The sequence below is a fragment of the Mesoplodon mirus genome, assembly GCF_964341445.2.
Source record: "Mesoplodon mirus genome assembly, chromosome: 19".
Taxonomy (NCBI): Eukaryota; Metazoa; Chordata; class Mammalia; order Artiodactyla; family Ziphiidae; genus Mesoplodon; species Mesoplodon mirus.
Genome location: NC_138995.1, coordinates 58,458,766 through 58,483,036, shown reverse-complemented (window position 1 = coordinate 58,483,036; position 24,271 = coordinate 58,458,766). Strand labels below are relative to the sequence as shown.

Here is a 24,271-nt window from a genome sequence, read left to right as displayed (position 1 = left end):
GACCCGCCCCCCCTCCGGTCCCTCCCACTTTTCCCAAACAAAGCTCCCGGGCAACTTTCTCCCTCGCAGCGCCCCGCCCGCCCGCGGCTCCCCAGCCCCAGGCCGGGAGGTAGGTAGGAAGGCGCCGGCGGGAGTCGGGGATCCTGCTTTGGGGTGTGTGAGTTCGGGTGGGAAGTTATGCGTTATGAGTTGAGGTGTTTGTGGGACCGTCTCTGAATTGCTTGCAGCCCTCTTTTTGCCGGGGGGGGGGCGAGTTTGCGCTCGTGACTGAGTCTAAGTGTGGAGTTGGAACTTTCGCCAGAGTTGGGGTGTGTCTGTTGATGGGTCTGAGTTTGGGAGTGTGCGCCTGGGAGTCGGTGAGGATGGGGGACTGTGGGGGGAATGTCTGTGGAGGTATCGGTTTCAAGTGAGAAAGGGCCCCATGCTTGTTTCTGATCGAATTGGTTTGTGTGTGTCATTTGTGGGCGCCTGGTCCTCCTCATGGAGAAAGGAGGCCTCCTTGGTGGCAGAAGGGGGGGCTACGGTGCTTTCTGGATCTTCAGTCTTGTCTCTTTGGAGGTTTGGGGCCTGGGGCAGGAAATTAGTGGGGACCTTTCTGACTCAGCTCCTCCGCCCCTTTGTCTGGCCACATGGGGGAGAGCTGGGCTGGGATTTTGGCCTACGGGGGTCCTGAATGCCTCAGCGCCACTGGGCTCGGCCAGGGGTCTTTGTCTGTCTGGGCCGGAGCTCCGGGGTCCGAGGAAGGAGGGGGTTGGGGGCCTGGACTCTGGGGTCCTGGGAAAGCTGTGGAAGACGTGGAGCCGCCAGGGAGGCGGGATCTGACTGTATTGGAAAAAGTTTTCCCCTGTTCCCGGCCTCCGGAAAGTCACTGGGAACTTGAGTTGGATCGGAGCCCATGCCGCGGGGCCGGGGGGGTGGGGGGGAGGAAGGGGAGGGAAGGGGCGGGGCCGGGGGCCAGAGAGGAGGCGCCCTCACTGGCCAGCCCCTCCCCTAATGGGGTTGTGGGAAACTGGGGGAGGGGACGCCTGGGCCCTTTGTTCTGACTCTCTTGATGGCAGGGAGCCCCTGCCCCCCAGTCTGTGGTTCTGTAGGTCTTTCCTGGTCTTGGCTTGAGTTTGTGCCCTGAGTCTCTGTCCCCTTCCCTCTGGGTCTCTGTCCCCCGACACTGGGTCTCTGTTCCCTCTGTCTGGGACTCTGTCCTTCCTTCTCTCTCTCTAAGTCTCTGTCCCCCTCTCTCTGGATCTCCCCTCAGCCTTACTAGGGCCTGTGCCCCTCCTTCTTTTCTAGCAGCTGCTGCTCACATCCTGGCACCTGTTCTCGGGGTGGGACTGAGAAGATCTCACCCATGTCCCCCTTCCCTGCAACTAGGCTCTGACTCCTGTCTTCTTTAAACCAGTAATCCACACCCAAATTTTCAGCCCTCCTGGACCCTAGTCATTACTCTGGGGTCTTCAAGACTTCATCACAATCCAGGCTCCCCTGAGAACACAGAGGAGAACGCTGTCACCCTAAGCTTCCCCAGAAATCCAGCCCCTTTCTCCTCCAGGACCCAGGAGTCCAGGCCCCCAGTCTCCTGCTTCCCTCAGATCCAGGAGTTCGGCCTCCAGCTCCCTCCTTTCTCAGACCCAGGGGTCCAGATCCCCGAACCTCTTCTCCCTCAGATCCAAGGGTCTGGGTGCCCCCCCAGCCGTCTGGACTTCTAGCCCACCCTGCTCGGAGGTCCCTCTGGGTGGGTCAGGGGAACGTTGCTGAGCTCTGTGTTCCTCCAGGCCCAGATGGGGGAACCCCGGGCTGGGGCCCCCCTGGACGATGGCAGCGGCTGGACAGGAAGTGAGGAAGGAAGCGAGGAGGGCACTGGCGGCAGTGAGGGGGCGGGGGGAGACGGGGGCCCAGACGCAGAGGGTGTCTGGAGTCCAGACATCGAACAGAGCTTCCAGGAGGCCCTGGCCATCTACCCACCCTGTGGCCGGCGGAAAATCATCCTGTCCGATGAAGGCAAGATGTATGGTGAGTCCAGCCCGCTCTTTTGCCTTAGCCCCCACTGGTTAATAAAAATATTAAGCAACACTGATGGAGCTCTAAGCACAGTTCACATAAAAGCACATTGTGTCCTCCGAATGACTCAGGTAGGAGTTAGCATCACCATTTGCACAAATGAGGAAACCAAGGCCCAGCAAGGCTAAATGATTTGTCTGAGGCCACAAAGAACCAGTGTGTGGAGGAAGTGGGATTTGAACCCAGGCAGACTGGCTCCAAAGCCTGCAGTCATAACTCCTCTCCCTTATAGACCCCGGCTTGCTGTGGACCTCTGGGAAATGTTGCTTCTCTCTCCTTCCCTGGTGTCCTCTCTGTTGGGAAGTTCTGCTGAAGGTCTAACTCTGTTCCATCTTTGACTTTTCAGGTCGGAATGAACTGATTGCCCGCTACATCAAGCTGAGAACAGGGAAGACTCGAACTCGCAAACAGGTCTCAGGACTGCCTTGTGGGCTTCTGTTTGGAGTGGGCTTGTCTTGTCAGGGTCAGCCTACCAGCAGATTCACATTAGGGGAGAAGCTTGTTCATGTGTTTTTGTCTTTCCTTTTGGCCCCTAATAGGCACTCTAACTGTGCCTATTTTGGTGTAGTTCTCTTAGCAGCTGCATGAGAACTAGAGGGTAAGACGGACCAGAAGAGCCAAAGAGAAAAGGATGGGGAAGAGAAATAAGACCCGGATTTGCTGGGTCTCAGGATGATCAGTAGTGTTAGTGAGAAAAGAATAGCCTTTATGGACACATCTGTGTCCTTACGCTCCAAGACAGCTGGCACTTTCTATGTATTTGTCATCTTTCGTGTTTCAGCAGCTCCATGGGGCACCTGGAGGGAGGGAAGGGGTACGGGACGCAAGGGGTGAGTGGCTGTGGCCTGAATCTGCTTCTTTGTCACTCCCTTCAGGTATCTAGTCATATCCAAGTTTTGGCCCGAAGGAAATCGAGGGAAATCCAGTCCAAGCTCAAGGTAGAGGTCAAAGGACTGTGGCAGACACCCTGAGAGGGAGGCAGAGACCTTGAGAGGGGGGATAGAGACCCAGAGAGAGGAGGACAGGGACCCAGAGAGAGGGGGACAGAGACCTGGGTGGAGGGGATAGAGACCCAGAGAGAGAGGGCAACAGAGGTCCAGAGAAAGAGCGAGAGACCCAGGGTGGGGGACAGAGACCCGGAGATGGGGACAGAGTCACACAGAGAGGTAGACAGATGGGGGGAGCAGAGACCCAAGGTGGGGGTTAGTGGCCCAGCAAGGGGGTGAATAGAGACCCTGGGTAGAAAGAGTGTCATAGAGAGAGGGGAACCGAGATTTAGCTTAGGACAGGCAAGAAGGATGGGGCGTTGGGCCTGTCCTCTGACTACCGCTGTCTTCACCCTCCCTCTCCTCTCCTCCCCTCCCCTCCCCTCCCCTCACTGCCTTCTCCCTCTTATGCTGTGAGGATCTCCTCTTTGTCTCCTTCTGGTTCATCTTTCCATGCTGCCTGCCTGCATTTTCTGTGCCCAGAAATCTTCATTTCCTTTTGGAGATGTTCATATCCCTTTTCTTTTTTGCATCCTCTGGATTTCTTGTTCCATCTTGGCCTGAGACCTTCATTTTCTACTCCTCTGAATATGGGGTCTTTTCTACCTCTTCCTTAGGATTTGAGGACCACTACTTCCTGTTCTTTTTGTGCCCAGAAGCCTCCCCATCCTTTTTCTTTAAGTCTGAAAGCCTTCACTCCCAGTCTTTGGTCTTTTGTGGACCTCACTGTCCCCCTCTGTCCTGTCTGGGCTGGGAAACCTTCACCGTCTCTTCTCTCTGGGTCTAAAAGTCTCATTTCCTGTTGCCTGTGTATTCGGAAGCCTCCACTTCCGGCTCTTTCTGAACCTAGAAACCCTCATTGCTGTCTTTTATTCTGGGCATGGGAACCCCTTTCCTCCTCTAGGCCTGGCTTTCTCTACTTTCTGTTCTATATTCATCCCTTGCTCCCCCTTCCTTCCATCGCTCAGCTCAGGGGGGCTGGACTGTAGGGGTTGGGAGGGCAGGAAGGTGGAGTGGGGCAGTCCCGGCCTCATTTCCTAAGTCGTGTTTTCTTTCTTCCTTTGGCACCCTCCCCCACCCCCATGGGCAGGCCCTGAATGTGGTAAGTCCCCTTGCCCATCCTCCCACCCTCTCTCTTTCCCAGACATTCCTGAGGAGGCCAGGAGGGGCAGGGGGCTGTAGTGAGAGGGATTTGGACCCTCACCCAACCCTTCGCCTTGGCTCCCCAACTCTGCATCTCCGCGGGCTTGCCCTGCCATGCCATTGTCCCACCCTTCCTGTGTCGACTGGGACTTCCCACTAACATGGACCTCCAACTTTTCCTCCAGGACCAGGTTTCCAAGGACAAGGCTTTCCAGACAATGGCCACCATGTCCTCAGCCCAGCTCATCTCAGCACCTTCCCTGCAGGCCAAACTTGGTCCCGCCGGTCCACAGGTGGCCTGGGTTGGGGATTGTGGGGTTCAGGGCTGGAGCGGTGGGGTTGCAGTTTCAACAGGAAATTGATTGAGCCCCCTCCTTTGTCTCTTCAGACCCCAGAGCTTTTCCAGTTTTGGTCGGGGGGTTCTGGGCCCCCCTGGAATGTTCCAGAGTAAGTACTTCCTATTCTGGCTCAGCACCTGCTCCCCTCCCCCCACCTCCAGCCCTTTCTCACCCCATCTTCCAGCTCCGAACTCTCTTGTGAACATAGATTCTGCAGTCAGGCTATCTGCATTTGAATCCCAGGGAGGAGGCTGGGGCAGTGGTCTGGAGAAGAAGACTAGGCCTGAGCTGGGATAGGAGGGGATGGGGAAGAGAGGAGAAGGGCCTGATGGACTGAGAAGGAGGGACGAGGCAAGGAGAGTGCTTGGGGTCTGGCTGGTGACTGGGGTTGGTGGGACCATCCAGAAATGTGCAACCTGGGGGAGGAGTGGGTTTGAGGAGGAAATAAGCTCAGCATGGGATTGATGTGATGAATGTGAGGGGCCTGTAGGATGCCCATGGGGATAATGACCTCCCAGTGAGATTGTCTGGGCCCCAGAGGCTCATGGGAAAGGCTTGTTCTCATCCCATAAAGGTGGTTCTTGGGCCTGAGGGTAGAGCAGGACTCTTTATCTTCTCTCAGAGTCGGAAGGAAGAAAATGGGCCCCTTTTCAGCTCTGAGAGAGCCCTGAGGGTGACAGGATATGTTTTAAGCCTAGAAGATAGAAAGGGCCCCAGAGGCTCATGGGAAATGGAGTTTTCAGCCCATGGAGGTGGAAGTGGATCCAGGCTGGGAGAGAAAAAAGTTTGCTGGGGAGGTGCTGCTGGATGGGGACACGGGAAAGGGTCAGAACAAGTCCGTGGGGGCTGAAGGAACTACAGGTTTGCAGGGGAGAGGGTTGGGCTGGAAGAAGGGGTGGTTCAGCAAGCATCGCACTGGGCATCGGGGTCCCACCTTTTATGGAGCTGATAGTCAAATGGGGGCAACGAATGTTAATTAAATCATCACCTAAATAAACACAAAATTGAAGTGTGTGCCGTGGTGTGGAGAATCAAAACAGGTTCTTGGGTGACGGAGAGAGTTCTGGGGTTTTTTCTGAGGAGGTAGCACTGAAGGCCAAGTAGGACTTAGCAAGGTATATAACAGGGTTGGGAATATTTTAGGTAGAGAAAACAGCATGTGCCAAGGCCCTGAGGTGTGAAAGTTTGGGGAGTTCCAGAAACTGAGAGAAGTATTAAGCCATTGGCTGGTCAGTCAGATGTTTATTGAGCACCTACTAAGTGCCTGGTACTCTTTTTGTACTGGGGACCCAGCATTGAACAAATTAGAATTCCTGCTTTCGTGGAGCTTATATACTTGGAGAGGGGAGGAGACAGACAATAAACATATAGATAAATAAATAAGTATTAATAAGAAAAGAATAAATGTGGGAAATAAAGCAGGGTATATATCCTCTTTTTAGACAGGGGTCATGAGAGGCCTCCCTGAGGAGGTGGCATTTGAGCAGTGGCCCTAATGGGTAAGAGGGTAGGGTATTGGGGTTTAGATTTCAGAACTGGGATGGCAAGTACTAGGTTATGGTTTCTGCGGGTTCAGGTCTAAATGTCCATGGAGTTTGTGTCTTTCTGATCCTGATGTTTTGACACTTGGCCTCTGCCTGCCCTCTGACATCTCAGTCTCCTCACCACTATCTCCTGGGCTACGCATAGGTTACTGGCTTCTAGAGCCTTGTTGTCGGATACTGCAGTCACTAGCCACATGTGGTTATAGAAATTTAAGTTAATTAAAATTAAATAAGAATTCACTTCCTTGGGAATTCCCTAGCGGTAGAGTGGTTAGGACTCGGCGCTTTCACTGCTGTGGACCGGGTTCAACCCCTGGTTGGGAAGATCCCGCAAGCCACTCAGCATGGCCAAAAAAAAGAATTCAGTTCCTCAAATATCCTAGCCACATTCATACTCAGTAGTCACAGGTCATGTGTTCAGTAGCCACATGTGGCTGGTGGCTACTGTATTGGATGGCACAGATATAGAACATTTCCATCATTGCAGAAAATTCTATTGGACAGCCCTGCTTTATTTTATTTTATTTTTTAAACATTTATTTTATTGAAGTATAGTTGATTTACAATGTGTTAATTTCTGCTGTACAGCAAAGTGATTCAGTTATATATAAATACATTCTTCTTCATATTCTTCCCATCATGGTTTATCACAGGATATATTGAATATAGTTCCCTGAGCTATACAGTAGGACCTTGTTTATCCATCCTCTATATAATAGTTTGCATCTGCTAATCCCAAACTCCCAGTCCATCATCCCTCCCCCACCTCTCCCCTTGGCAACCGCAAGTCAGTTCTCCATGTCTGTGAGTCTGTTTCTGTTTCGTAGACATGTTCATTTGTGTCATATTTTAGATTCCACACATAAGTGATAACATGCAGTATTTATCTTTCTCTTTCTGACTTACTTCACTTAGTATGATAATCTCTAGTTCCATCCATGTCGCTGCAAATGGCATTATTTCATTCTTTTTTATGGCTGAGTTGTATTCCACTGTGTACATGTACCACATCTTTATCCGTTCATCTGTTGATGGATGCTTAGGTTGCTTCTGTGTTTGGCTGTTGGGCATTGGACAACACTGCTTTAGATTCTGTTGTGCTTCACCCCCACCCTGAACTTTTGCCTGATGTTCCACTGGTCATTTTCTCCCTACCCTCTTTTTTTTTTTTTTTTTTGTATTTTTTGTATTTTTTTTTAACATCTTTATTGCAGTATAATTGCTTTACAATCTCCCTACCCTCTTGAGCCTTCAGCCTCCTCTTTCTCCAAGTTTCCTATTTGTTCTGTTTTCTCCCCACCTCTTGAGACCCCATTTGTGTTCTCTTTCTGCCATTTTGTGAGAGGCATCAAAATATCCTCAAGACCACAGGCTTTGTGGTTGGGACTGATCTGGGTTTGAGCCCAGGCTACGCCATGCCAGCTGTGTGACTTTGGGCGGGTCAGTTGACCCCTGTTTGTCTCAGTTTCCTCCTATGCAAAATGAGAAGAGCAGTAATCACACCTACCTCATATAGGCTGTGAGGCTTCAATGAAATGGTGCCCATAATGTGCTTGCACAGGGTCTGGCTTGTCATGGCCCCTCAGTAAATGTTACCTGGTACGATTAGCATCTTTCCTTCTTACTGACCCCCAGTTTCCTTTCTCCCTCAGTGTGAAGCCATTCTCGCAGACACCGTTCTCCTTGTCACTGACTCCTCCATCTACTGACCTCCCAGGTAAGAGCCTGTTCTCCACTCTCTCTTGTTTTCCCCTCTCTCTTCTCAGCCCTGACTGCCTTTCCTTCAACGTTCCATTGATCAGGGGATACATTCTTACTGAGATCCAGCTCTCAGGCAGGGCCTGTGGGGGTATGGAAAGATGAGTCACAGAATTTATAGTGGTTAAGAGCCTGGCTTCTGTAGCCAGATCTACTGGGTTTATGGTCTGTCACTTGCTAACCCAAAGGACATCAGGGACATTGATATATTAATCAAGATTCTTTAGCTGCACATGACAGAAACCCAAATCAAGCTAGATGACCAAAAAAAAAGGGGGGGGGAATTTATTGGTTCAGGTAACTGTTATTTCAGGAGTTATGCCTTCAGACGTGGCTGGATCCAGGGGCTCAAATGGTAGCAATCAGGACTTGCTTGGGTCTGCTTTCCTCTGTGGTGGCTTCATTCCCAGGCAGGCTCTGCCCACCTGGTAGCAAAGATGGCTTCTGGAAGTCCATGCTGATGTGGTCCTAAGAACTCACATTGGTGAAAGAGAGCTCTCAGTTTCCACAGATTCATCAATTGGGAATGCTTTTGGCTGCAAGTTACAGAATATCCAAATTAACAGTGCCTTAAATAGTAAAGGCTTTAATGATTCCAAATAACAAAAAATCTGGAGGTGGGCTGCTCCTGTGCTGGTTCAGCACCTCAGCAATACCAGGACTGGCATCTCTATAGGTCTCTTGGCCTCTGTTTTATTATCCCAAGATGGCTGTTGTGACTCCAGGCAACACATCCCAAGCAGGACTTGGCCAGAGCCAAAAGCTTTCTCCTCCCAAAGTTCTGTCTTTTTCATTCAGGAAGAAACTCCTTCCCAGAAGCCCCCCAGCAGATTTCCCCTAACGTCTCATTGGCCAGGACTGTGTCACATGGCCACCTCTAGCTGCAAGGGAGGCTGGGAAAGTGAGTATTTAGCTTTTTCAGCTTCTAAGTGGAGGCAGGCAAGAGAGAACAGTGCTTGATATATTCAATAAATGTTAGCAATTATTATTGTTTGTTCTTCTCTCTCTAGGGTACGAGCCCCCCCAAGCCCTCTCACCTCCTGCTTTGCCCCCACCTGCCCCATCACCCCCAGCCTGGCAGGCTCGGGCTCTGGGCACTGCTCGGTTGCAGCTGGTGGAGTTCTCAGCCTTTGTGGAACCTCCAGATGCAGCTGATTCTGTGAGTGAAATTTTGGGATAGTCACTGGGGGGTTTTGGAATGAAGGGGGTTATAGGAAGGGAAAGCATAAAGCAGGGGTTCTCAAATTTTAGCATGTGTCAGAATAACATGGAGAGCTTGTTAAAACACAGATTGCTAGGCCCACCCTTGGAATTTCTGATTCAGTTGTTCTGGTGTAGGATCTGAGAATTTGCATTTCTAATAAGCTCGCAGGTGATGTTGATGGTGCTGGTCCAGGGACCACACTTTGAGAACTACTAGAATAAAGGAAGTGGAATAAAGTAGAATAAAGGAAGTGGAAGGTCATAGGGTCATAGATTGGAAAGGCCAGAGAAATCATCCAGGACATCGTTCATTCATTCAGTAAAAATTTTTAAGTGCCCACTGTGTGCCAGGCTTTGGGGTGGATACTGGGAGCCTGGAGAAGAAAATCTGTTTCTAGGTGCCAGCTTTCCTGGCCTAGGATGGAGACAGATGCCATATTAGTCAGAGTGGACTGACTGTTAGAAGAAATAACTCCCAACCCTCAGGGACTGAACAACATAGAAGTTTCTCACTCATTAACATTTCAGTGTGGCTGGTTGGTAGGAGCCTTCCACACAGTGATTTGGGGAATCCAGGCTTCTTCCATTTTGCGGCTCTGCCATTTTCTAGGGCTTCAGAAGATGCTGCTGAATGCTCTGCATCTGGCTGGCAGATGGTGGAAGGCAGAGAGTCAAGACTTATGCAGGTTTTATGAATCTGGCTTGGAAGTGGCAACTATCAGGTCTGCTCACATCCCATTAGCCAGAACTTAGTCATGTGGTCACACCTAACTGCAAAGGAGCCTGGGAAATGTAGTTTAGCTGTGTGAAAAGGAACTGGGATTTGTGAACTGCAGCAGTCTCTGCCGTAGTGACCTAAACGCCAGTTGCTGTATATCATGGTCCTGGTAAAACCCAAGTCAGATGAGGTTAAAACCCTCCCATCTCACTTGGAACAAAAGCTAAAGTCCTTTCAGTTGCCTACAAAGCTCTGGTTGATCTGACCCTCATTCCTGTTCCGACCTTACCTCCTGCCCTCTCACCCTTGTCTACTCTGCTCTGCCACACTGACCTCCATGCCCTTTCTCAAACGTGCCAGGCCCACTCTTGGTTCAGGGCCGTTGCATCTGGATGTCCTTTCCCCAGATATCCCCATTCTCTCCCTCCATTCATTCAGGCCTTTGCTTGATTGTCTTCTCAGATTGGCTTTCCCAAGTCACTTTATGGAAAATGACAGTCTTGCCCGCATTACTATGCTTTATTTTTTCATAGCATATGTCAGTCTCTGAAGGTTATATTATCCATGGAATGATTTTTAAAAATTTCTGTCTCTGCCGGTAGCTCCGTGGGGTAAGGGATTTTGCCCTTGTAGCCCTGGGACCCAGAATAGTGCCTGCACACAGTAGGTCTCTCGACAGATGTCTGTTGAATAGTAAGTATGTGCTGTGATAGGGGAAGCTCACATTTCTGTGGGTGTACAGAGGGGTAATTATACCTGGGGAGTGAGTAAAGACTTCCCTGAGATGAATTTTCCACGTGCAGAACTGGATGTTTCAGACACACAGAGAGAAACAGCATGAAGTTTTCAGGGAAACAAATAATTGAATATGGTGGGAGCTGGTGAGGCTGCAGATAGGTGGGTGGGTGCTGGTTCTGGAGGAACTGACATTGCCAAGCTGAGTGAGGGACCCAGACTTTGTTTAGAGGGTAATGGGGAACCACGGAAAAGGTAGGGTATAGAGATGCCATCTGATTGCGATCAAGGGAGGCTTTCAGGAAGAGGCAGATTTGGACGGACTTGGGCCTGGAAAGACAGAAGGAGGATTTGTATTGGAAGAGAAGAAGGGGCATATTTTCAGGGTATGGACAGAAGTGATAAGAATAAGAACAGATAGGAAGTCCTGATGTGGGCTCTGTGGATTCCCACCCATCCACCCGTCCATCCATGAACACCTATTCAATACAGGGTCAGGTGGAGGGGGTGTGGGCTTTGTCCTAGGGGTACTGGAGAGCCATGGGAGGATTATGAGCAGGGGAGGGCCAGGGTTAGCTCTGTAGCCATGTGAGTGAAGAACTGAAGAGGAGATTGGAGGCTGGGAGGCCAGGGAGAAGGCTGGGGTGAGGGTGGGAGAGGACAGGGCTGTGGGGATGGAGAGCAGGGGACAGGGCAGGGAACTGGACAGTAAGGACAGGGCTTGGGGACTGAGATACTGTGGGAGTAAAGGGGCAGCAGGGAGTGGGGACAGTGCCTGAGAGCTGGGCCCAGTGGAACAGCAAGCAGGAGCTGTGGCGATGGTGACGGGGTGTGGGATGGGCTTGGGCAGTGAGGGCTGGGGGTCCAGCCCATCTCCCACTCCTCACCCGTGGCTGTCCCTCCTTAGTACCAGAGGCACCTGTTTGTACACATCAGCCAGCACTGCCCCAGCCCCGGAGCGCCCCCCCTTGAGAGTGTGGATGTCCGGCAGATCTATGACAAATTCCCTGAGAAAAAGGGTGGTCTGCGGGAGCTGTATGATCGTGGGCCCCCCCACGCCTTCTTCCTGGTCAAGTTCTGGGTGAGTTCCGCCACCAAAAACAAAAGTGCTCACAAGTCACGTGGCCTCCTAGCTAAGGCCACTGGCTCTAACGGAGATTCTCAGGACTTACCAGGTCAGCCTGGGCCTTACCAGTCCTCATGGCTCAGAGTGTCAGCCCCCTCAGCAGCAAGGAACACCAAGGAGTTTTGGATGGGACCAGTGCAGGTATGGAGACCTCCAGCCTCCCCAGGTCCCACTAGACTTTGCCACACCCAGTCACGCAACTGATATGGCCCTGGGGATTTGCTTGTGACATTTCAGACTTCCCTATGTCCCACCTGACCACACCAAACCTTGTTGCTAAGGAATGGCTCCTTCCCCTTAGCAAATGAATCCTGGAGTGTTTGGTCTCTAAAGAGGGGACGAGGCTTTACTGGGTTTCACCAGACCCTGTTGCTAAGAATGTCTGGCCTTGAGGAAGGGACTGAAGGAGCTGGGGAGTGGCTTTGTAAAGTCCTGTATTTATTTAGCAATCATTTATTGAGCACTTAATGTATATAAGCCCTAAGCCAGGTATGTAATTGTGAATAAGAGGGTTTCTTAGGCTTATTTGGTGTGGTGTCCAGTACAATGACTGACGCTATAGGGGTTCAATCAATATTGTGAATGTTTAGGTGGTGCTAACTCTTGCGGTAACCAGGGCTGTGGAGGGATATACATAGTCTCCGAGAAGGAAAGCCCGTAGCTTCCATGGTTATAAAGCATTCTGGTGTGTGATGTGGAGGCCTGAGATGGCTCTGAGAATGTGCTGCTGAAGTTTTAGGCATTGTTAGGGCTTAAGACAGGCCTCACAAGGTCCCAGGTCTGGAGAGCAACCCTTCAGAAGCCCAGTATGTGAAGGGCTGCAGGGGAGTGGCCGGGAAGGCCTTCTGTTTTCTTTGGCTTCACAAGGCCCTGTTGCCAGGGTGATGGATAGAGTCAGGCCTCTGAGGAGAGGACTAAACCACCCTGGAGAATGACCTGACCAAGTTAGCAACTACAGTTAGGAAAAGGAAGAGAGGTACCTCCTGGGAAGGTGACCAAGGGGCTCAGACCAAAGGTGTGATGGGGTCTTAGGCTTCATTAGGCTCCACTTGGCCTAATGGAGTGTCTGCCAATTGGCCACTGGGGTCATGAAGGGATCTGACACCTGAGAATTGGCTGAAAGGGCCTGGGAGAGTTTTCTAGAGAGGAGTCAGGCTTCCCCAGACCTCACCATGCCCCGTTGCTAGGGAATAGCCACTTGTCTTAGCAACCAGGGTCAGGAAGGGCCCTGAGGGAGAGCCTCTGGTTGCTAGGGAATAGCTGCCTCCTTAGTAACCAGGCCCTTGTAAGGGGCTGAACTCCTGAGTTGGGGGTTTCAGGAGAAAAAGTTGAAAAGGGCCTCCTTGGTGGGGAAGTTACTGAGGAGAGAGGGTCAGGACCATGGGGGACCCAGACATCTTTAACACTGATGGAAGGAATGGTGGGTCTTCTCCAGAAACTGGCCCATGGAGAGGTGGGGACTTTAAATGTTGAGGAAGAGAGATGGGCAACTGCAGGGCAATGGGTGACACCAGGCCATGGAGCAGAGTTCCCACTTTAGAAGAGTCCCCACTGTTTATAAAGGACACCCCCTCCAACTTACCTGTGCCTCCCCATCCCCAGGCGGACCTGAACTGGGGCCCGAGTGGCGAGGAGGTGGGGGCCAGCGGTAGCAGTGGTGGCTTCTATGGCGTGAGCAGCCAGTACGAGAGCCTGGAGCACATGACCCTCACCTGTTCCTCCAAGGTCTGCTCCTTTGGCAAGCAGGTGGTGGAGAAGGTGGAGGTGAGGCTGGAGGGGTGGAGCTCTGGGCGGGTGAGGGCCCAGCCACCTGCCACTTTGGGGGTGCAGACTAAATGGACTGGGAGCCACGACAGCTCAGGCCTTTGGAGGTCTGCATGGTGGGTGGGGGGTGCACGGGCTTAGAGCTAATCTGGAGTTCCAAAGTGATGTGTAGGGGTCACTTTGAGGGTTTAAAGATACTGTGTGGTACAGAGATTTACAGTCACTAAGATTCACAAGGTTCTTGTGGATTTGGAGGAGTCCGCAGGGCAAGGAGGTTCAAGGGTCCCACTTAGGGGTTGCGGAGGGCTTGAGGGGGTTCTCAAGTACAGAGGTCAAATAGACCTTGGAGATCTCATGGAGGGTCTTTGGAGGGTTTGAGGGTATCTGAGGGCCTGGAGGGTCTTGAGGGTTCAGAGCACAGCTTTGAGGGGCTGGAGGGGTCCCTAGTTCCAGGCTCAGTGATCCTGAGCTGGGTACCCAAGGGTTTAGGGTCCCATCTTTGGTCACTGTGGATGGGGCAATGGCATTGGGGAGTGGGTGTGGCATCTGAAAGGTGGCGTGGAGTGGGGTTCAATTCCTGGGGTGACCCCTGTGTCTCTGAGTCACTGTCCTCTCCACTCCCTGTCCCCTGGTTCAGACGGAGCGTGCCCAGCTGGAGGACGGGAGGTTTGTGTACCGCCTGCTGCGCTCACCCATGTGTGAGTACCTGGTGAATTTTCTACACAAGCTGCGGCAGCTGCCCGAGCGCTATATGATGAACAGTGTCCTGGAGAACTTCACCATCCTCCAGGTGATGCGCTGGTGCTGGGCCTGAGCAGGGACCCTGATATGGAGGGGAGTGCCTGCAACAGACCCTCAGCCTAGGGACCCTTTACCTGGGAAACTGACACAGTGGGGACCTCACACTTGACCCTTAGCTTAGGGGACCCGTTTACCCAGGGAACTGTTATGGTGGGGATTCCACAGCATTCTCATAAAAGGGAAATTGACCTGGAGGACACCCCACAGTGGATCTTCAGCCTAGGGGACCCCCTTCACAGGGAACCTAACCTTAGCCCAGGGAACATGAGATGGTAGAATATCCTTTAACTTTGGGAAGTATGATGTGGTGGGGACCCCCATGACCCTGTAATGTGATATAGCATCTGATGTGAGGCCCCTCCCTACTGACCCTGAGACCTAGAACCTGGCATGTTGGCATCCCATCTATCTGGGGGAACATGACATGGTGGGGATCCCTTTCTTGAGTATCCCATGATTCCTCGGGGAGGGCACAGTGTTCCCTGCCCTCCCTTCTAAGCATAAACCCCTTCTCCTGGCCTCCTTGGCAGGTGGTGACAAACAGAGACACCCAGGAACTGCTGCTCTGCACTGCCTATGTCTTCGAGGTCTCCACCAGTGAGCGGGGGGCCCAGCACCACATTTACCGCCTGGTCAGGGACTGAAGGGGGACCCCAGAAGCGGCTCACCCCCGGAATACCCTCCTCCCAGGAAGGACCTCCAGCTTTCCTCACGCTTCTTACTTGGTGGGGTGGGGGTGGGCTGCTCCCTCTTAGGACCTTAAAAGCTCAGTGGTGAGTTGAATGGGCTGGGACTGAGAGGAAAGGATGGATCCTGATATTGGGACCTCACAGGGGTGTCTGAAAGGACAGATCACTCCAGAGCATTTGACACTGGGGACAGGAGTGAGACAACCCCTGGGACAGCACTGGTTTCTGTCTCTGACAGGCATCCTCCCCCTTCTCTGTTTTGGAGGGCCCCAGTTACACATTGGCTTGTCCCTCTCTGTTTTTCAGCACCCCCCTTCTTCCCAATCTGCCTCTCCTTACCAGCCCCATCCCAGGACCCTGATATTGAATTTTGAAGGTTAACCCTTTCTGTGCAGTAGTAGAGCCAGGTGGGCCCTGGAAATATTTTTTTTTTTAATATAACAAGAGATATTTATAAGTGGGTGTTAGGGTCGTGACTTTTTCTCAGCTGGGCAAGCAGTGGGGTGAGGCTTTTAAATCTCATGTCCTCTTCTAAATGAGCCGTGGGGCTAGACTGTGTTGCCTCCTTCTCCTCCCCTCCCCCCAAAGTGTGTTGGTTTGTGTTTTGACAGAGGATAAAGCTATTTTACCAAAACGCAGGGGATTTATTTGGCGTTTGGGCTAAAAATAATCTAGTGGGAGGTGGTAGGCCGACAGATGAGGCAAAGAAATGAGGTATCTTTAGGGGCAGGAAGCTGGTGGCCGGAAACCCCAGGTCCCACGGGAGAGGTGACAACAGCGGGTCAGGCAGACATCTGGGTTCCCTAGGGGAATGAGGGCTCAATGGCTGGGACCGGCTGGGGATTAAACAAATATTTACAGGCGACAGGGAACTAAATGCCCAGGGCACTTGAGGGGGGCGGGGCGGGGCTTCGGGAAGGTCGGGGCCTAGCGGTACCGAGCGAGCCGATCGTAGACGTGGTCCAGGTTTCTGCACAGGAATATGGAGAGCGTCATGAAGCTGAGCTACAGAGAAAGGAGACGCGGTCAGAGAGGTCGAGGGGGTGCCGGGGAGAGTCGGGGGTCCCCAGGGAAAAAACCTAGGGGGTGGTGGGACCAGGGGAAGAAAATAAGGGCCCGCGAGTTGGGCGGGGCTGCGTCATGGGAGGCGTGGAGAGGGAGTAGGTAGGAGATGGGCGGGACTAGAGGGAGAACTTGTTAAAGACTCAGGGACGGGAGTTTGGAGAATATGGTGGAATTAAGGGTAAAAGGGCTAGAGGTCATTGGGTAGGACACCAAAGGGCGGGCCGGGGAGGGGTGGGAGCAGAGTTGAAGCAGGAAGGAATAGGGTGGGGTAGAGGGAGTCCAGCTGCGTCTAGCATAGGTCTAGAGTCTGAGAAGCCGCGTGATCCGGAGAAAGCCCAAAGTCCTTTATTCCGGAGACTCATGTATCTCGCCCCCCGACTCGGCCTCTAATTCCATCTCGGCCTCCATCTCCGCGCCTGCACTCCCGGTCTCAGGTTGTTCCTCGTCTTGATCCCAAATAGGCCAGGGCCCCAGAGCCATGGGCAGTTTACCCTGCGGGGCCTTGTCCCCCCAGTTAGAGCAGGCACCCGCCATGCCCCAGCCAACCCTCAGATTGCCGCTACGCCCGCTGCTGCTCAGCACATCATAGCGCCCGCCGCTGCCATCGGTGCTCGGGCCGGGCCCGGGGTTCGAACAGTAGGCATCCGGCACCTACGGCTGGCGTTCCTGGTGGAGCATGCTGCGTGGTAGTAGTAGGCTCAGCCCCACCACACTCACCTGAGGGGAAAGGGGAGGGATATTGCGGCCAATAGCAGGAGGCTGATATGCCAAGGAGGACCAATGGGAGCCTCGCGAGGAAGGGCGGGAACGCCTGCTCCCTCCGCGCAACCAATCAGAGCTCACAGAGGCTAGGTCTCCTCCCTCGTCCCAGGTGGAGCCTCAGGAGGGCCTGGATTAGCTGACGCTGTACCACGCATGAGCCTTTCCCTGAGAGAATGGTTGGACGCGCAATTTGGGGCGGGGCCATCTAGACCAATCGTGAGTGGGGGCGGGACCAGATTACCTCAAGTAGACCCACGCCGAGACAAATGCCCACTATGGAGATGAGGTTGTTGTGCAACCACTTCTGGAGGCTCCGTGCGCAGCCCTGGGGATATAGGGGAGAGGCTACAGGTAGGCTTCTTTTGGGGATTCGCCCTCAAGCCCGGGCCCACTGTTCTCCTCCGCCCAGCCCTAACCCTTTTTTCAGGTACCGCCCCCCTTCCCTAGTTACCAGTGTTCTCTAGTCTCTCCGCTTCGGCCGGTCCAAGCCTTCCCCCTCCCCAGGCATCAGCGTTCCAGATCCTGCCCTCTCGCCTAGGCCTTTTCCTTAGGCCCCGCCCTTCAAAAGACCCCGCCCCTTGTAGGAGCTCTGCTCCTCTTGTAGTACCTCCCTCTCTCGTAGCTCCACCCTGTCAGGCCCCTCCTACGTCCTGCGCTCCAAATCCTCCCCACCTCGCGGTAGATGTAGCTGTTCGCGGGGACCAAGCAAATGTCTGCATAGTGTCGGGGCCGCGCCACTTGTCCGAGCCGGCTGAACTGAGGGAAGGAGATCTTATCGAAGATTGCGGAGTCGTTGGTCGCCGATGAGTTATAGCAGGAGCAGGGCACGCGGTGCCCTCTCGATTCGTTGCTCCTCAGGCTGGGGGTACGGAACCAGTCCTGAGGAGAGTTCCAGCCACAGCAGCGCAGCTAGGAGAGGGACAAGAGTCAGAGGAACAGGGGCTGGAGGGATGCAAGATGCTTTGGGGGATCAAGGGACTGGGTGATGGGTATGAGGTCATACTTGGGAGTAGAGGGCTAAGTGGTGGGTGCAGGGTGGGGGACTGTGAGCTGTGGGGTCATGGCAGGGCCAGGAGACATTAGGGGAGCATGAGGTTGGGAGAGACAAGTCACGGGGGTAGGAGTCATGGGGCTGGGGGGAGAAGCTGCAGAATCGTGCTGTGGACTGAAGAGTGGATAGGCAGTACAATTCAGCCTCAGGGAGGGGACAAATGGATGGGAGGGCGGGGTCATGTGAGCGATCAGGGAATGGAGTCTCACTTGGGCCGGGTCCCTTGGGAACCAGAGTCACTACTGGGCAGGGAGTGGGGTCACGCTAGGGCCTTGGGGCTGAGGGTGGAGTCTTGTCGAGGCGGGCGGCGGAGCCACTGCAGGAGCTGGGAGCTGGGGGACTGGGCCACGTCGCCACGGCTGGAGGTGGAGTAGGTGAGTAGGGTTACATTAGGGTCCTAGAGCTGGGGGCTCGGGCCGCGTCGGGGCCGTCTCTTCCAGGCAGTGGGCGGAGCCACGTCAGAGTCCCAGAGCTAGAGGGAGGGATCCTGGTGGGTGGGGGCCTCACGCACCTGAAACTGCACGTAGTCCCAGCTCTCCTCCGCAGCCGTCTCCTCCGGGTGGGCGCGGTAGGTTTGGATCGTCTTCAGCACGACGTCCTCCACTTTCCGCTCCAGCTGATAGGCCGAGAGTGAGGATGAACCACCACCTGCCTCCCCACCGCCATCTGCCCCAACCCACTCCAGCCACTCCGTGGCTGTCTCAGCCTCAGGTAGTCCCTGAGCATCTTCAGGTCGGCCTCGGTTTTTCGCTGAATGGCTAGTTATGTCTCCATCCCTCAAAATCTCTCTCTCTCTGCCTGTTTCAATCGTCTGTCTTTCCGTTTCTCCACTATCTCCCATGATTTCATTCGGTTTCTGTCTCTTTCTGGGAGCCTCCTGTTTCTCCGAGGTTTGTTTGTTTGTTTTCCTACTTCCCTTTGGATTTCTGTCTCTCTTCCTCTGTTCCTGTCGGTGAGTCTTTCTCTGGCCCTCCCTGTCTCTAGCTCCTTCTCTGTGTCTCTCTGCCAGTCTCTGCATCTGTCTCTGTCTTTCCGTGTCTCTGTTTCTTTCTGTCTTCTCTATCTCTGTTATTTCTCTTTGTCTATGTCAGCCCCTGTCTGCCTTTGTTTCCGTCTCTTTCCACCACCCACTAGCTGGGGTTGGAGGGAGGAGAAGGGGAACTCACCTGGACCTTCTGAGTGGAGATGAGGATTCCCAGGGTGATCTGTGTGGCAAACAGGAGCAGCAGTGTCCCAAAATACTGGGGAGGGGCAGAGTGGAGAGGTCAGGCTGAATCCCTCCGCGGGATGAAGGAGCTGCCAGGGCTCTATTTGAGGGCAAGATGTGAATGAGCCTAGGGATGGAGGGGGGAGGGGCACTCACCAGGCCCAGGAGGCAGCGGAACTCCTTCAGGGCCCCCACACAGCCCAGGAGGGCAAGGCCCATGGTGAGGATTCCTGAGATGGCCAGGGCCTTGGACCAGATCTGCAAGGGCATGAAGGACAAGCCTGGGGGAGGTGAGAGGCAGTGATGTTTGGTTCCATGTGCACACCTCCAGGCAGCCCCATTCCACACCCACATGCCACCCAAGCGGGGAACAGTAACCTGGGGGACCTCTTCCTGGGCCCCTGGCATCCTTTTCTCTGGGTCTCTGTCCCTGTCCCACCCTGAATCTCTCTATTTCCTTCTGGGATTCTCTCCACCTCTCTCTGTGGGTCTCTGTCCCTCTCTCTCTTTGGATCTCTGTTCCCTTCTTTCTAGATCTCTGTCCCTCTTTCTTCCTGGTCTCTGTCTTTCCCTCTTGTTCTCAGTCTCTCTTTCCTCTGTCAGCTCCTACCCACCCCCAATAGTTTCAGCCCCATCACTTGTTCTGTGACATTGGATCAGCCATCTAGACCTCCCTGAGACCTAGGGAATAATGCTATCTAGTTCCTAGAGTTGCTTTGAGCAACACATGGGAGGCATGTGTTCAACTGGTCCTCTACACAGGGCAAACATTTATTATATATGAGCCATTAGGATTTTGACTATTACCCCATTGTTATTGTCCTACAATTATTAGTGTTGATCTGTTCTACTTCCTTGCTGTGTGACATCCAGTAAGTGACTTCCCCTCTCTGAGCCTCAAGAGAGGGAAGATTTATGGGAAAATCTGATGAGCCTCTGCCCAAGATCTGACACCTAGGAAGTGCCTGAGAAATGGCCATTATTATTACTGGTATGCACAACTCATTTGCCAGAGGAAGAAGCTGAGGCTCGGAGAGTTACGGCAGTAGCAAGTGGTGGAGCAGAACCTGAGATCAGAACAGGGAGTTGGGCACCATGGGCCTCCCTGGGATGAGGGAGACCACAGGAGGTCCTTGGAAGGGAGCCCAGCTCATGCCTGCTCCAGGAAGGCCCACCCGGACTGGCCCAGCTCCCTTACCCACAAAGGACATGAAGCTGGTCTTGTCGATGAGTATCCAGATGCCAAAGCAGAAAATAAGGCTGCCTAGGACCTGGGGAGAGGAGAGGAGAGCATGGCCGGTGGGCAAAGGGGGATTTGGGATTGGGCAGCTGCGGCAGCGGCTGGGGCCTGGGCTGGGGAGCCGAGAGGCAACTCACGAAGAAGAAGAGGTTGAAAACGAAGAGGAGGTACTTGATGAGGCTGAGGCAGCTGTCCTGGGCTGACATCTTCTCCTAGAGGCGTGAGAGAACAGTGGGAGGGACAGGACAGAAGGGGTGGTGGAAGTAGGGGGATGCAGGCAGAAAGAAAGACCGTGAGAGAGAGATAGGAAGAGGCCGAGAGAGAAGAGAAAGGAAGAACTCAGAGAAAGAGGAAGTTCCAGGGGCAGAGCCCCACCCTCTCCCTGTACATGCGAGGTGACTTTCTTCTGTGTCTCTGTCCCCATCTCCCTCACCTGCCCCACTGGGATGCACACACCAGTACCTGAGGGGCCTTGGAATTGGTGGACACCAAGGACACACCAGGCAGTTCTTCCCAGGTCTCCATGGCTCAGGCTGGGGGACGCACAGGGAATCCTGATCTGCTTGCACCCACCTACTCTGGGCACCAGGACCCCAGGCTGGCCCTGGACAGCAGCCGACCTCACAGACACTCTAACCTCACCGCCTGCAAAGCTCTGCCATCTCTGCATTCATCTCTGTCCCCGCTTCCCGGCCCTCCCAGTATCTTGTCCTCCTCTCTCTCGGTCTCTGTTCTTTTCTCTGTGGATCTTTATCCTCTCTTTACCTCTGGGTCTCTGTCCCCTTCCCCACCCCCCCAGGTCTCTATCCTCTCCCTCTCTGGTTTCTGGCCCCTTACCTGCGTGCCTGTCCTTCTTTCTCTGTTTATCTACCCCCTTCCCCCACCTTCCCGTTATTGCCCCTCTCTCGGAGTCTGCATCCTGTTCTTGGCCACAAGTGTAGACCAAGGGTCCTCCCACGTGCTGGGCCAGGGGCTGGGCACCTGGGGGAAGTGAAAGTGCTGCAGGTCCCAAGTGGGAAGGTCCCCAGTGCGAGGGGGTGACTTGGCGGTACCAGAGCACCCAGAGCGGAAGCTGAGCCTCGGGCAGTACTTCCTGCTTCTGCAGTGAGGCCCCTAGAGGGGCAGGCCCCACAGGAGTCAGGACTGAGCCCAGGACCTTGGCCGTTAGATCCGGGTGTGCAGTACCTGATTGTCTCTAGGCCCGAGCCACGCAGCCAGCAGCCTTTGAAGTCTCCTCTGATGCCCTGCAGGCTCCTCAATTTTGTCAAGTCCTAAACGCCTCACGGATTTTTAACATCATGGATGTTCCTACCATCTTGACATCCACCCAGGCCCTGGAAAACCAGACCTTCTTAGAGACCCAGTACCCTCTCTCTCTTCTGAGCGATCTCATCCACTTTTTTTTTTTAAGTCTCCAAATGTAATTATTTCTTATTAATGTCATCAAAAATCAATTCATATTAATAGTATTCTGATTTTTGACTCGGGGCTTTCTTTTTTCCTCCAACTTTACTGAGGAATAACTGACAAGTATAATTGTACATATTTAAAGTGTACAGAATGATGATTTTATATGTATATATGTACATACATATATACATATATGTATGTAGTGGAATGATTGCCAGGCTCAAGCTAATTAACATATTCATCATTTCACATAGTAAACTTAGTGTGTGTATGGTGAGAACATTTAAGATCTACTCTCAGCAACTTTCCAGCACACAAAACTGTATTATTAACTATAATTGTCATGCTGTACATTAGATCTTCTGATCAGAACTTATTCCTCTTATAACTGAATGTTTATACCCTTAGACCTATGTCTCCCCATTTTCCCCACTCCCCAGCCCCTGGCAACTACCATTCTACAATCTGTTTCTGTTTCTATGAAATTGGCCTTTAAAATTTTTTTTTAAAAAAGATTCTACATATAAATGGTACCAGTATTTTTCTTTCTCTGCCTTCTTTCACCTAGCAGAATGCCGCCTCCCCCTCCCGCCACTGCAGGTTCATCCATGTTGTCCCAAATGGCAGAGTTTTCTTTTTTATGGCTGCATAATATTCCATTGTGATATATATATTAAAGTTAGGGTTAGGGATGTATCACATTTTCTTGATCTATTCATCTGTTGAAGGACATTTGCTTCCATATCTTGGCTATTGTGAATAATGCTGCAATGAACATGAGTGAAAAGATATTTCTTCAAGATACTGACATCATTTCCTTTGGATATATACCCAGGAGTGGCATTGCTGGAGCATACGGTGCTTCTATTTTTAATTTTTTGAGGAACCTCCATACTGTTTTCCATAGTGGCTGCACCAATTTATACATTCCCACAAGAGTGCACAATGGTTCCTTTTTCTTCACATCCTCGCCAACACTTGTTATCTCTTGTCTTTTTGATAATAGCCATCCTAACAGTTATGAGGTGGAATCTCATGGTTTTGATTTGCATTTCCCTCATGATTAGTGATGCTGAACACCTTTTCACACCTCTGTTGGCCACATGTATGTCTTCTTTGGAAAAAAATGTCTATTCAGGTCCTTTGCCCATTTTCAGATTGAGTTATTTGCTTTTTTGCTGTTGAGTTATACGAGTTCTTTATGTAATTTGAATATTAACCCTTTATCAGGTATATGGTTTGCAAATATTTTCTCACATTCTTCATTGAAAAGGTTGCCCTTTCAATATATTGATCGTTTCCTCTGCTATGTAGAAGCTCTTTTGTTTCATGTAATCTCACTTGTTTATTTTAGCTTTTGTTTCCTGTGCTTTTGGTGTCTTATCCAATAAACTATTGCCAAGACCAATGTGGTAAAACTCAAGGAGCTGTCTCCCTATGTTTTTCTTCTAGGAGTTTTACAGTTTCATGTTTTACATTTAAGTCTTTAATCCTTTTCAAGTTAATTTTTGTGAGTGGTGTACAATAGTGGTTCAGTTTCATTCTTTTGCATGTGCTTATACAGTTTTCCCATTTATTGAAGAGACTGTCCTTTTCCCATTGTGTGTTCTTGGCACTCTTCTCAAAAATTAGTAGACTGTATATGCATGGGTGTATTTCTGGACTCTTTATTATGTTTCACTGGTCTGTGTGCCTGTTTTTATACCAGTACCATATTCCTTTGATCACTATAACTTTGTAATATAGTTTGAAATTAGGAAGTATGATGTCTCCAACCTTGTTCTTCTTTCTGAGGAGTGCTTTGGCTATTCAGGGTCTTTCATAGTTCCATACAAATTTTAGGATAGTTTTTTCCTATTTCTGTGAAAATTGGAATTTTGATAGGGATTACATTGACTCTGTAGACTGCTTCGGGTACTATGGGCATTTTCACAATATTAATTCTTTCATTCCAAGAACGTGGGATATCTTTCTATTTATTTGTGTATTCCTCAGTTTCTTTTCTCAATGTCATAGTTTTCAGTGTACAGGTCTTTCATCTCCTTGGTTAAATTTATTCCTAAGTGTTTTATTGTTTTTGATACAATTATAAATGGAATTGCTTTCTTTTTTTTTTTTTTTTTGCGGTACACGGGCCTCTCACTGCTGTGGCCTCTCCCATTGCGGAGCGCAGGCCCAGCGGCCATGGCTCATGGGCCCAGCCGCTCCGCGGCATGTGGGATCTTCCCGGACCAGGGCAAGAACCCATGTCCCCTGCATCGGCAGGCGGACTCTCAACCACTGCGCCACCAGGGAAGCTCCTGGAATTGCTTTCTTAAGTTTTTTTAGATAGTTTGTTGTTAGAGTATAGAAATGCAGCTGACTTTTTTTGTTTTTGGCTAGATTTGGTCTTCGTTGCTGCGTGCAGGCTTTCTCTAGTTGTAGTGAGCGTGGGCTACTTTTCGTTGCAGTGCGCGGGCTTCTCACTGTGGTGGCTTCTCTTGTTGTGGAGCACAGGCCTTAGAGAGTGCAGGCTTCAGTAGTTGTGGCGTGCAGGCTCAGTAGTTGTGTCTCACGGACTCAAGAGTGCAGGCTCAGTAGTTCTGGTGCATGGGCTCAGTTGCTCCGTGGCATGTGGGATCCTCCTGGACCAGGGATCAAACCCATGTCCCCTGCATTGGCAGGCGGATTCTTAAC

At 51.9% G+C, this 24,271-nt stretch overlaps 2 protein-coding genes across 15 annotated transcripts; one reads left to right on the top strand and one right to left on the bottom strand.

The window, feature by feature from the left end:
- The first annotated feature begins 46 nt into the window (after positions 1–46).
- On the top strand, positions 47–15,317 carry TEAD2 (TEA domain transcription factor 2). Of its 5 annotated transcripts, none has more exons than XM_082605733.1 (13): positions 47–109; positions 1,770–2,007; positions 2,402–2,466; positions 2,931–2,993; positions 4,132–4,143; positions 4,370–4,477; positions 4,573–4,631; positions 7,719–7,783; positions 8,835–8,983; positions 11,388–11,561; positions 13,209–13,331; positions 14,008–14,160; positions 14,702–15,317. In XM_082605733.1, the coding sequence occupies exons 2-13, from the start codon at positions 1,776–1,778 to the stop codon at positions 14,813–14,815; spliced, it is 1,317 nt and encodes a 438-aa protein (XP_082461859.1). In that variant the 5' UTR covers positions 47–109; positions 1,770–1,775; the 3' UTR covers positions 14,816–15,317. The 5 variants fall into 5 exon arrangements, with proteins under 5 accessions (XP_082461859.1, XP_082461856.1, XP_082461858.1 ...); XM_082605730.1 differs by having other exon boundaries at positions 13,209–13,370; XM_082605731.1 differs by lacking the exon at positions 47–109 and adding an exon at positions 129–153 and having other exon boundaries at positions 13,209–13,370.
- Positions 15,318–15,485: 168 nt separating this feature from the next.
- On the bottom strand, positions 15,486–23,946 carry CD37 (CD37 molecule; the record flags this gene model as incomplete). Of its 10 annotated transcripts, none has more annotated exons than XM_082605737.1 (10): positions 20,648–23,946; positions 20,323–20,397; positions 20,144–20,216; positions 19,102–19,226; positions 18,905–18,979; positions 18,250–18,354; positions 17,360–17,596; positions 16,929–17,012; positions 15,798–15,865; positions 15,486–15,663 (listed from the first exon to the last, which is right to left on the bottom strand). In XM_082605737.1, the coding sequence occupies exons 1-10, from the start codon at positions 20,708–20,710 to the stop codon at positions 15,486–15,488; spliced, it is 1,083 nt and encodes a 360-aa protein (XP_082461863.1). In that variant the 5' UTR covers positions 20,711–23,946. The 10 variants fall into 10 exon arrangements, 9 of the variants coding, with proteins under 9 accessions (XP_082461863.1, XP_082461861.1, XP_082461862.1 ...); XM_082605739.1 differs by having other exon boundaries at positions 15,506–15,663; positions 15,798–15,860; XR_014292033.1 differs by having other exon boundaries at positions 15,626–15,663; positions 17,295–17,596.
- Positions 23,947–24,271: the final 325 nt, after the last annotated feature.

What these genes read in the sequence shown, in the direction of transcription:
- TEAD2 (XM_082605730.1), top strand. Translation starts at nt 1,776, where the DNA reads ATGGGGGAACCCCGGGCTGGGGCCCCCCTGGACGATGGCAGCGGCTGG. An exon ending in TTGGTCCCGCCGGTCCACAG is followed by an intron (nt 4,478 to 4,572) that starts GTGGCCTGGGTT and finishes TTGTCTCTTCAG; the next exon opens with ACCCCAGAGCTTTTCCAGTT. An exon ending in TCCATCTACTGACCTCCCAG is followed by an intron (nt 7,784 to 8,834) that starts GTAAGAGCCTGT and finishes TTCTCTCTCTAG; the next exon opens with GGTACGAGCCCCCCCAAGCC.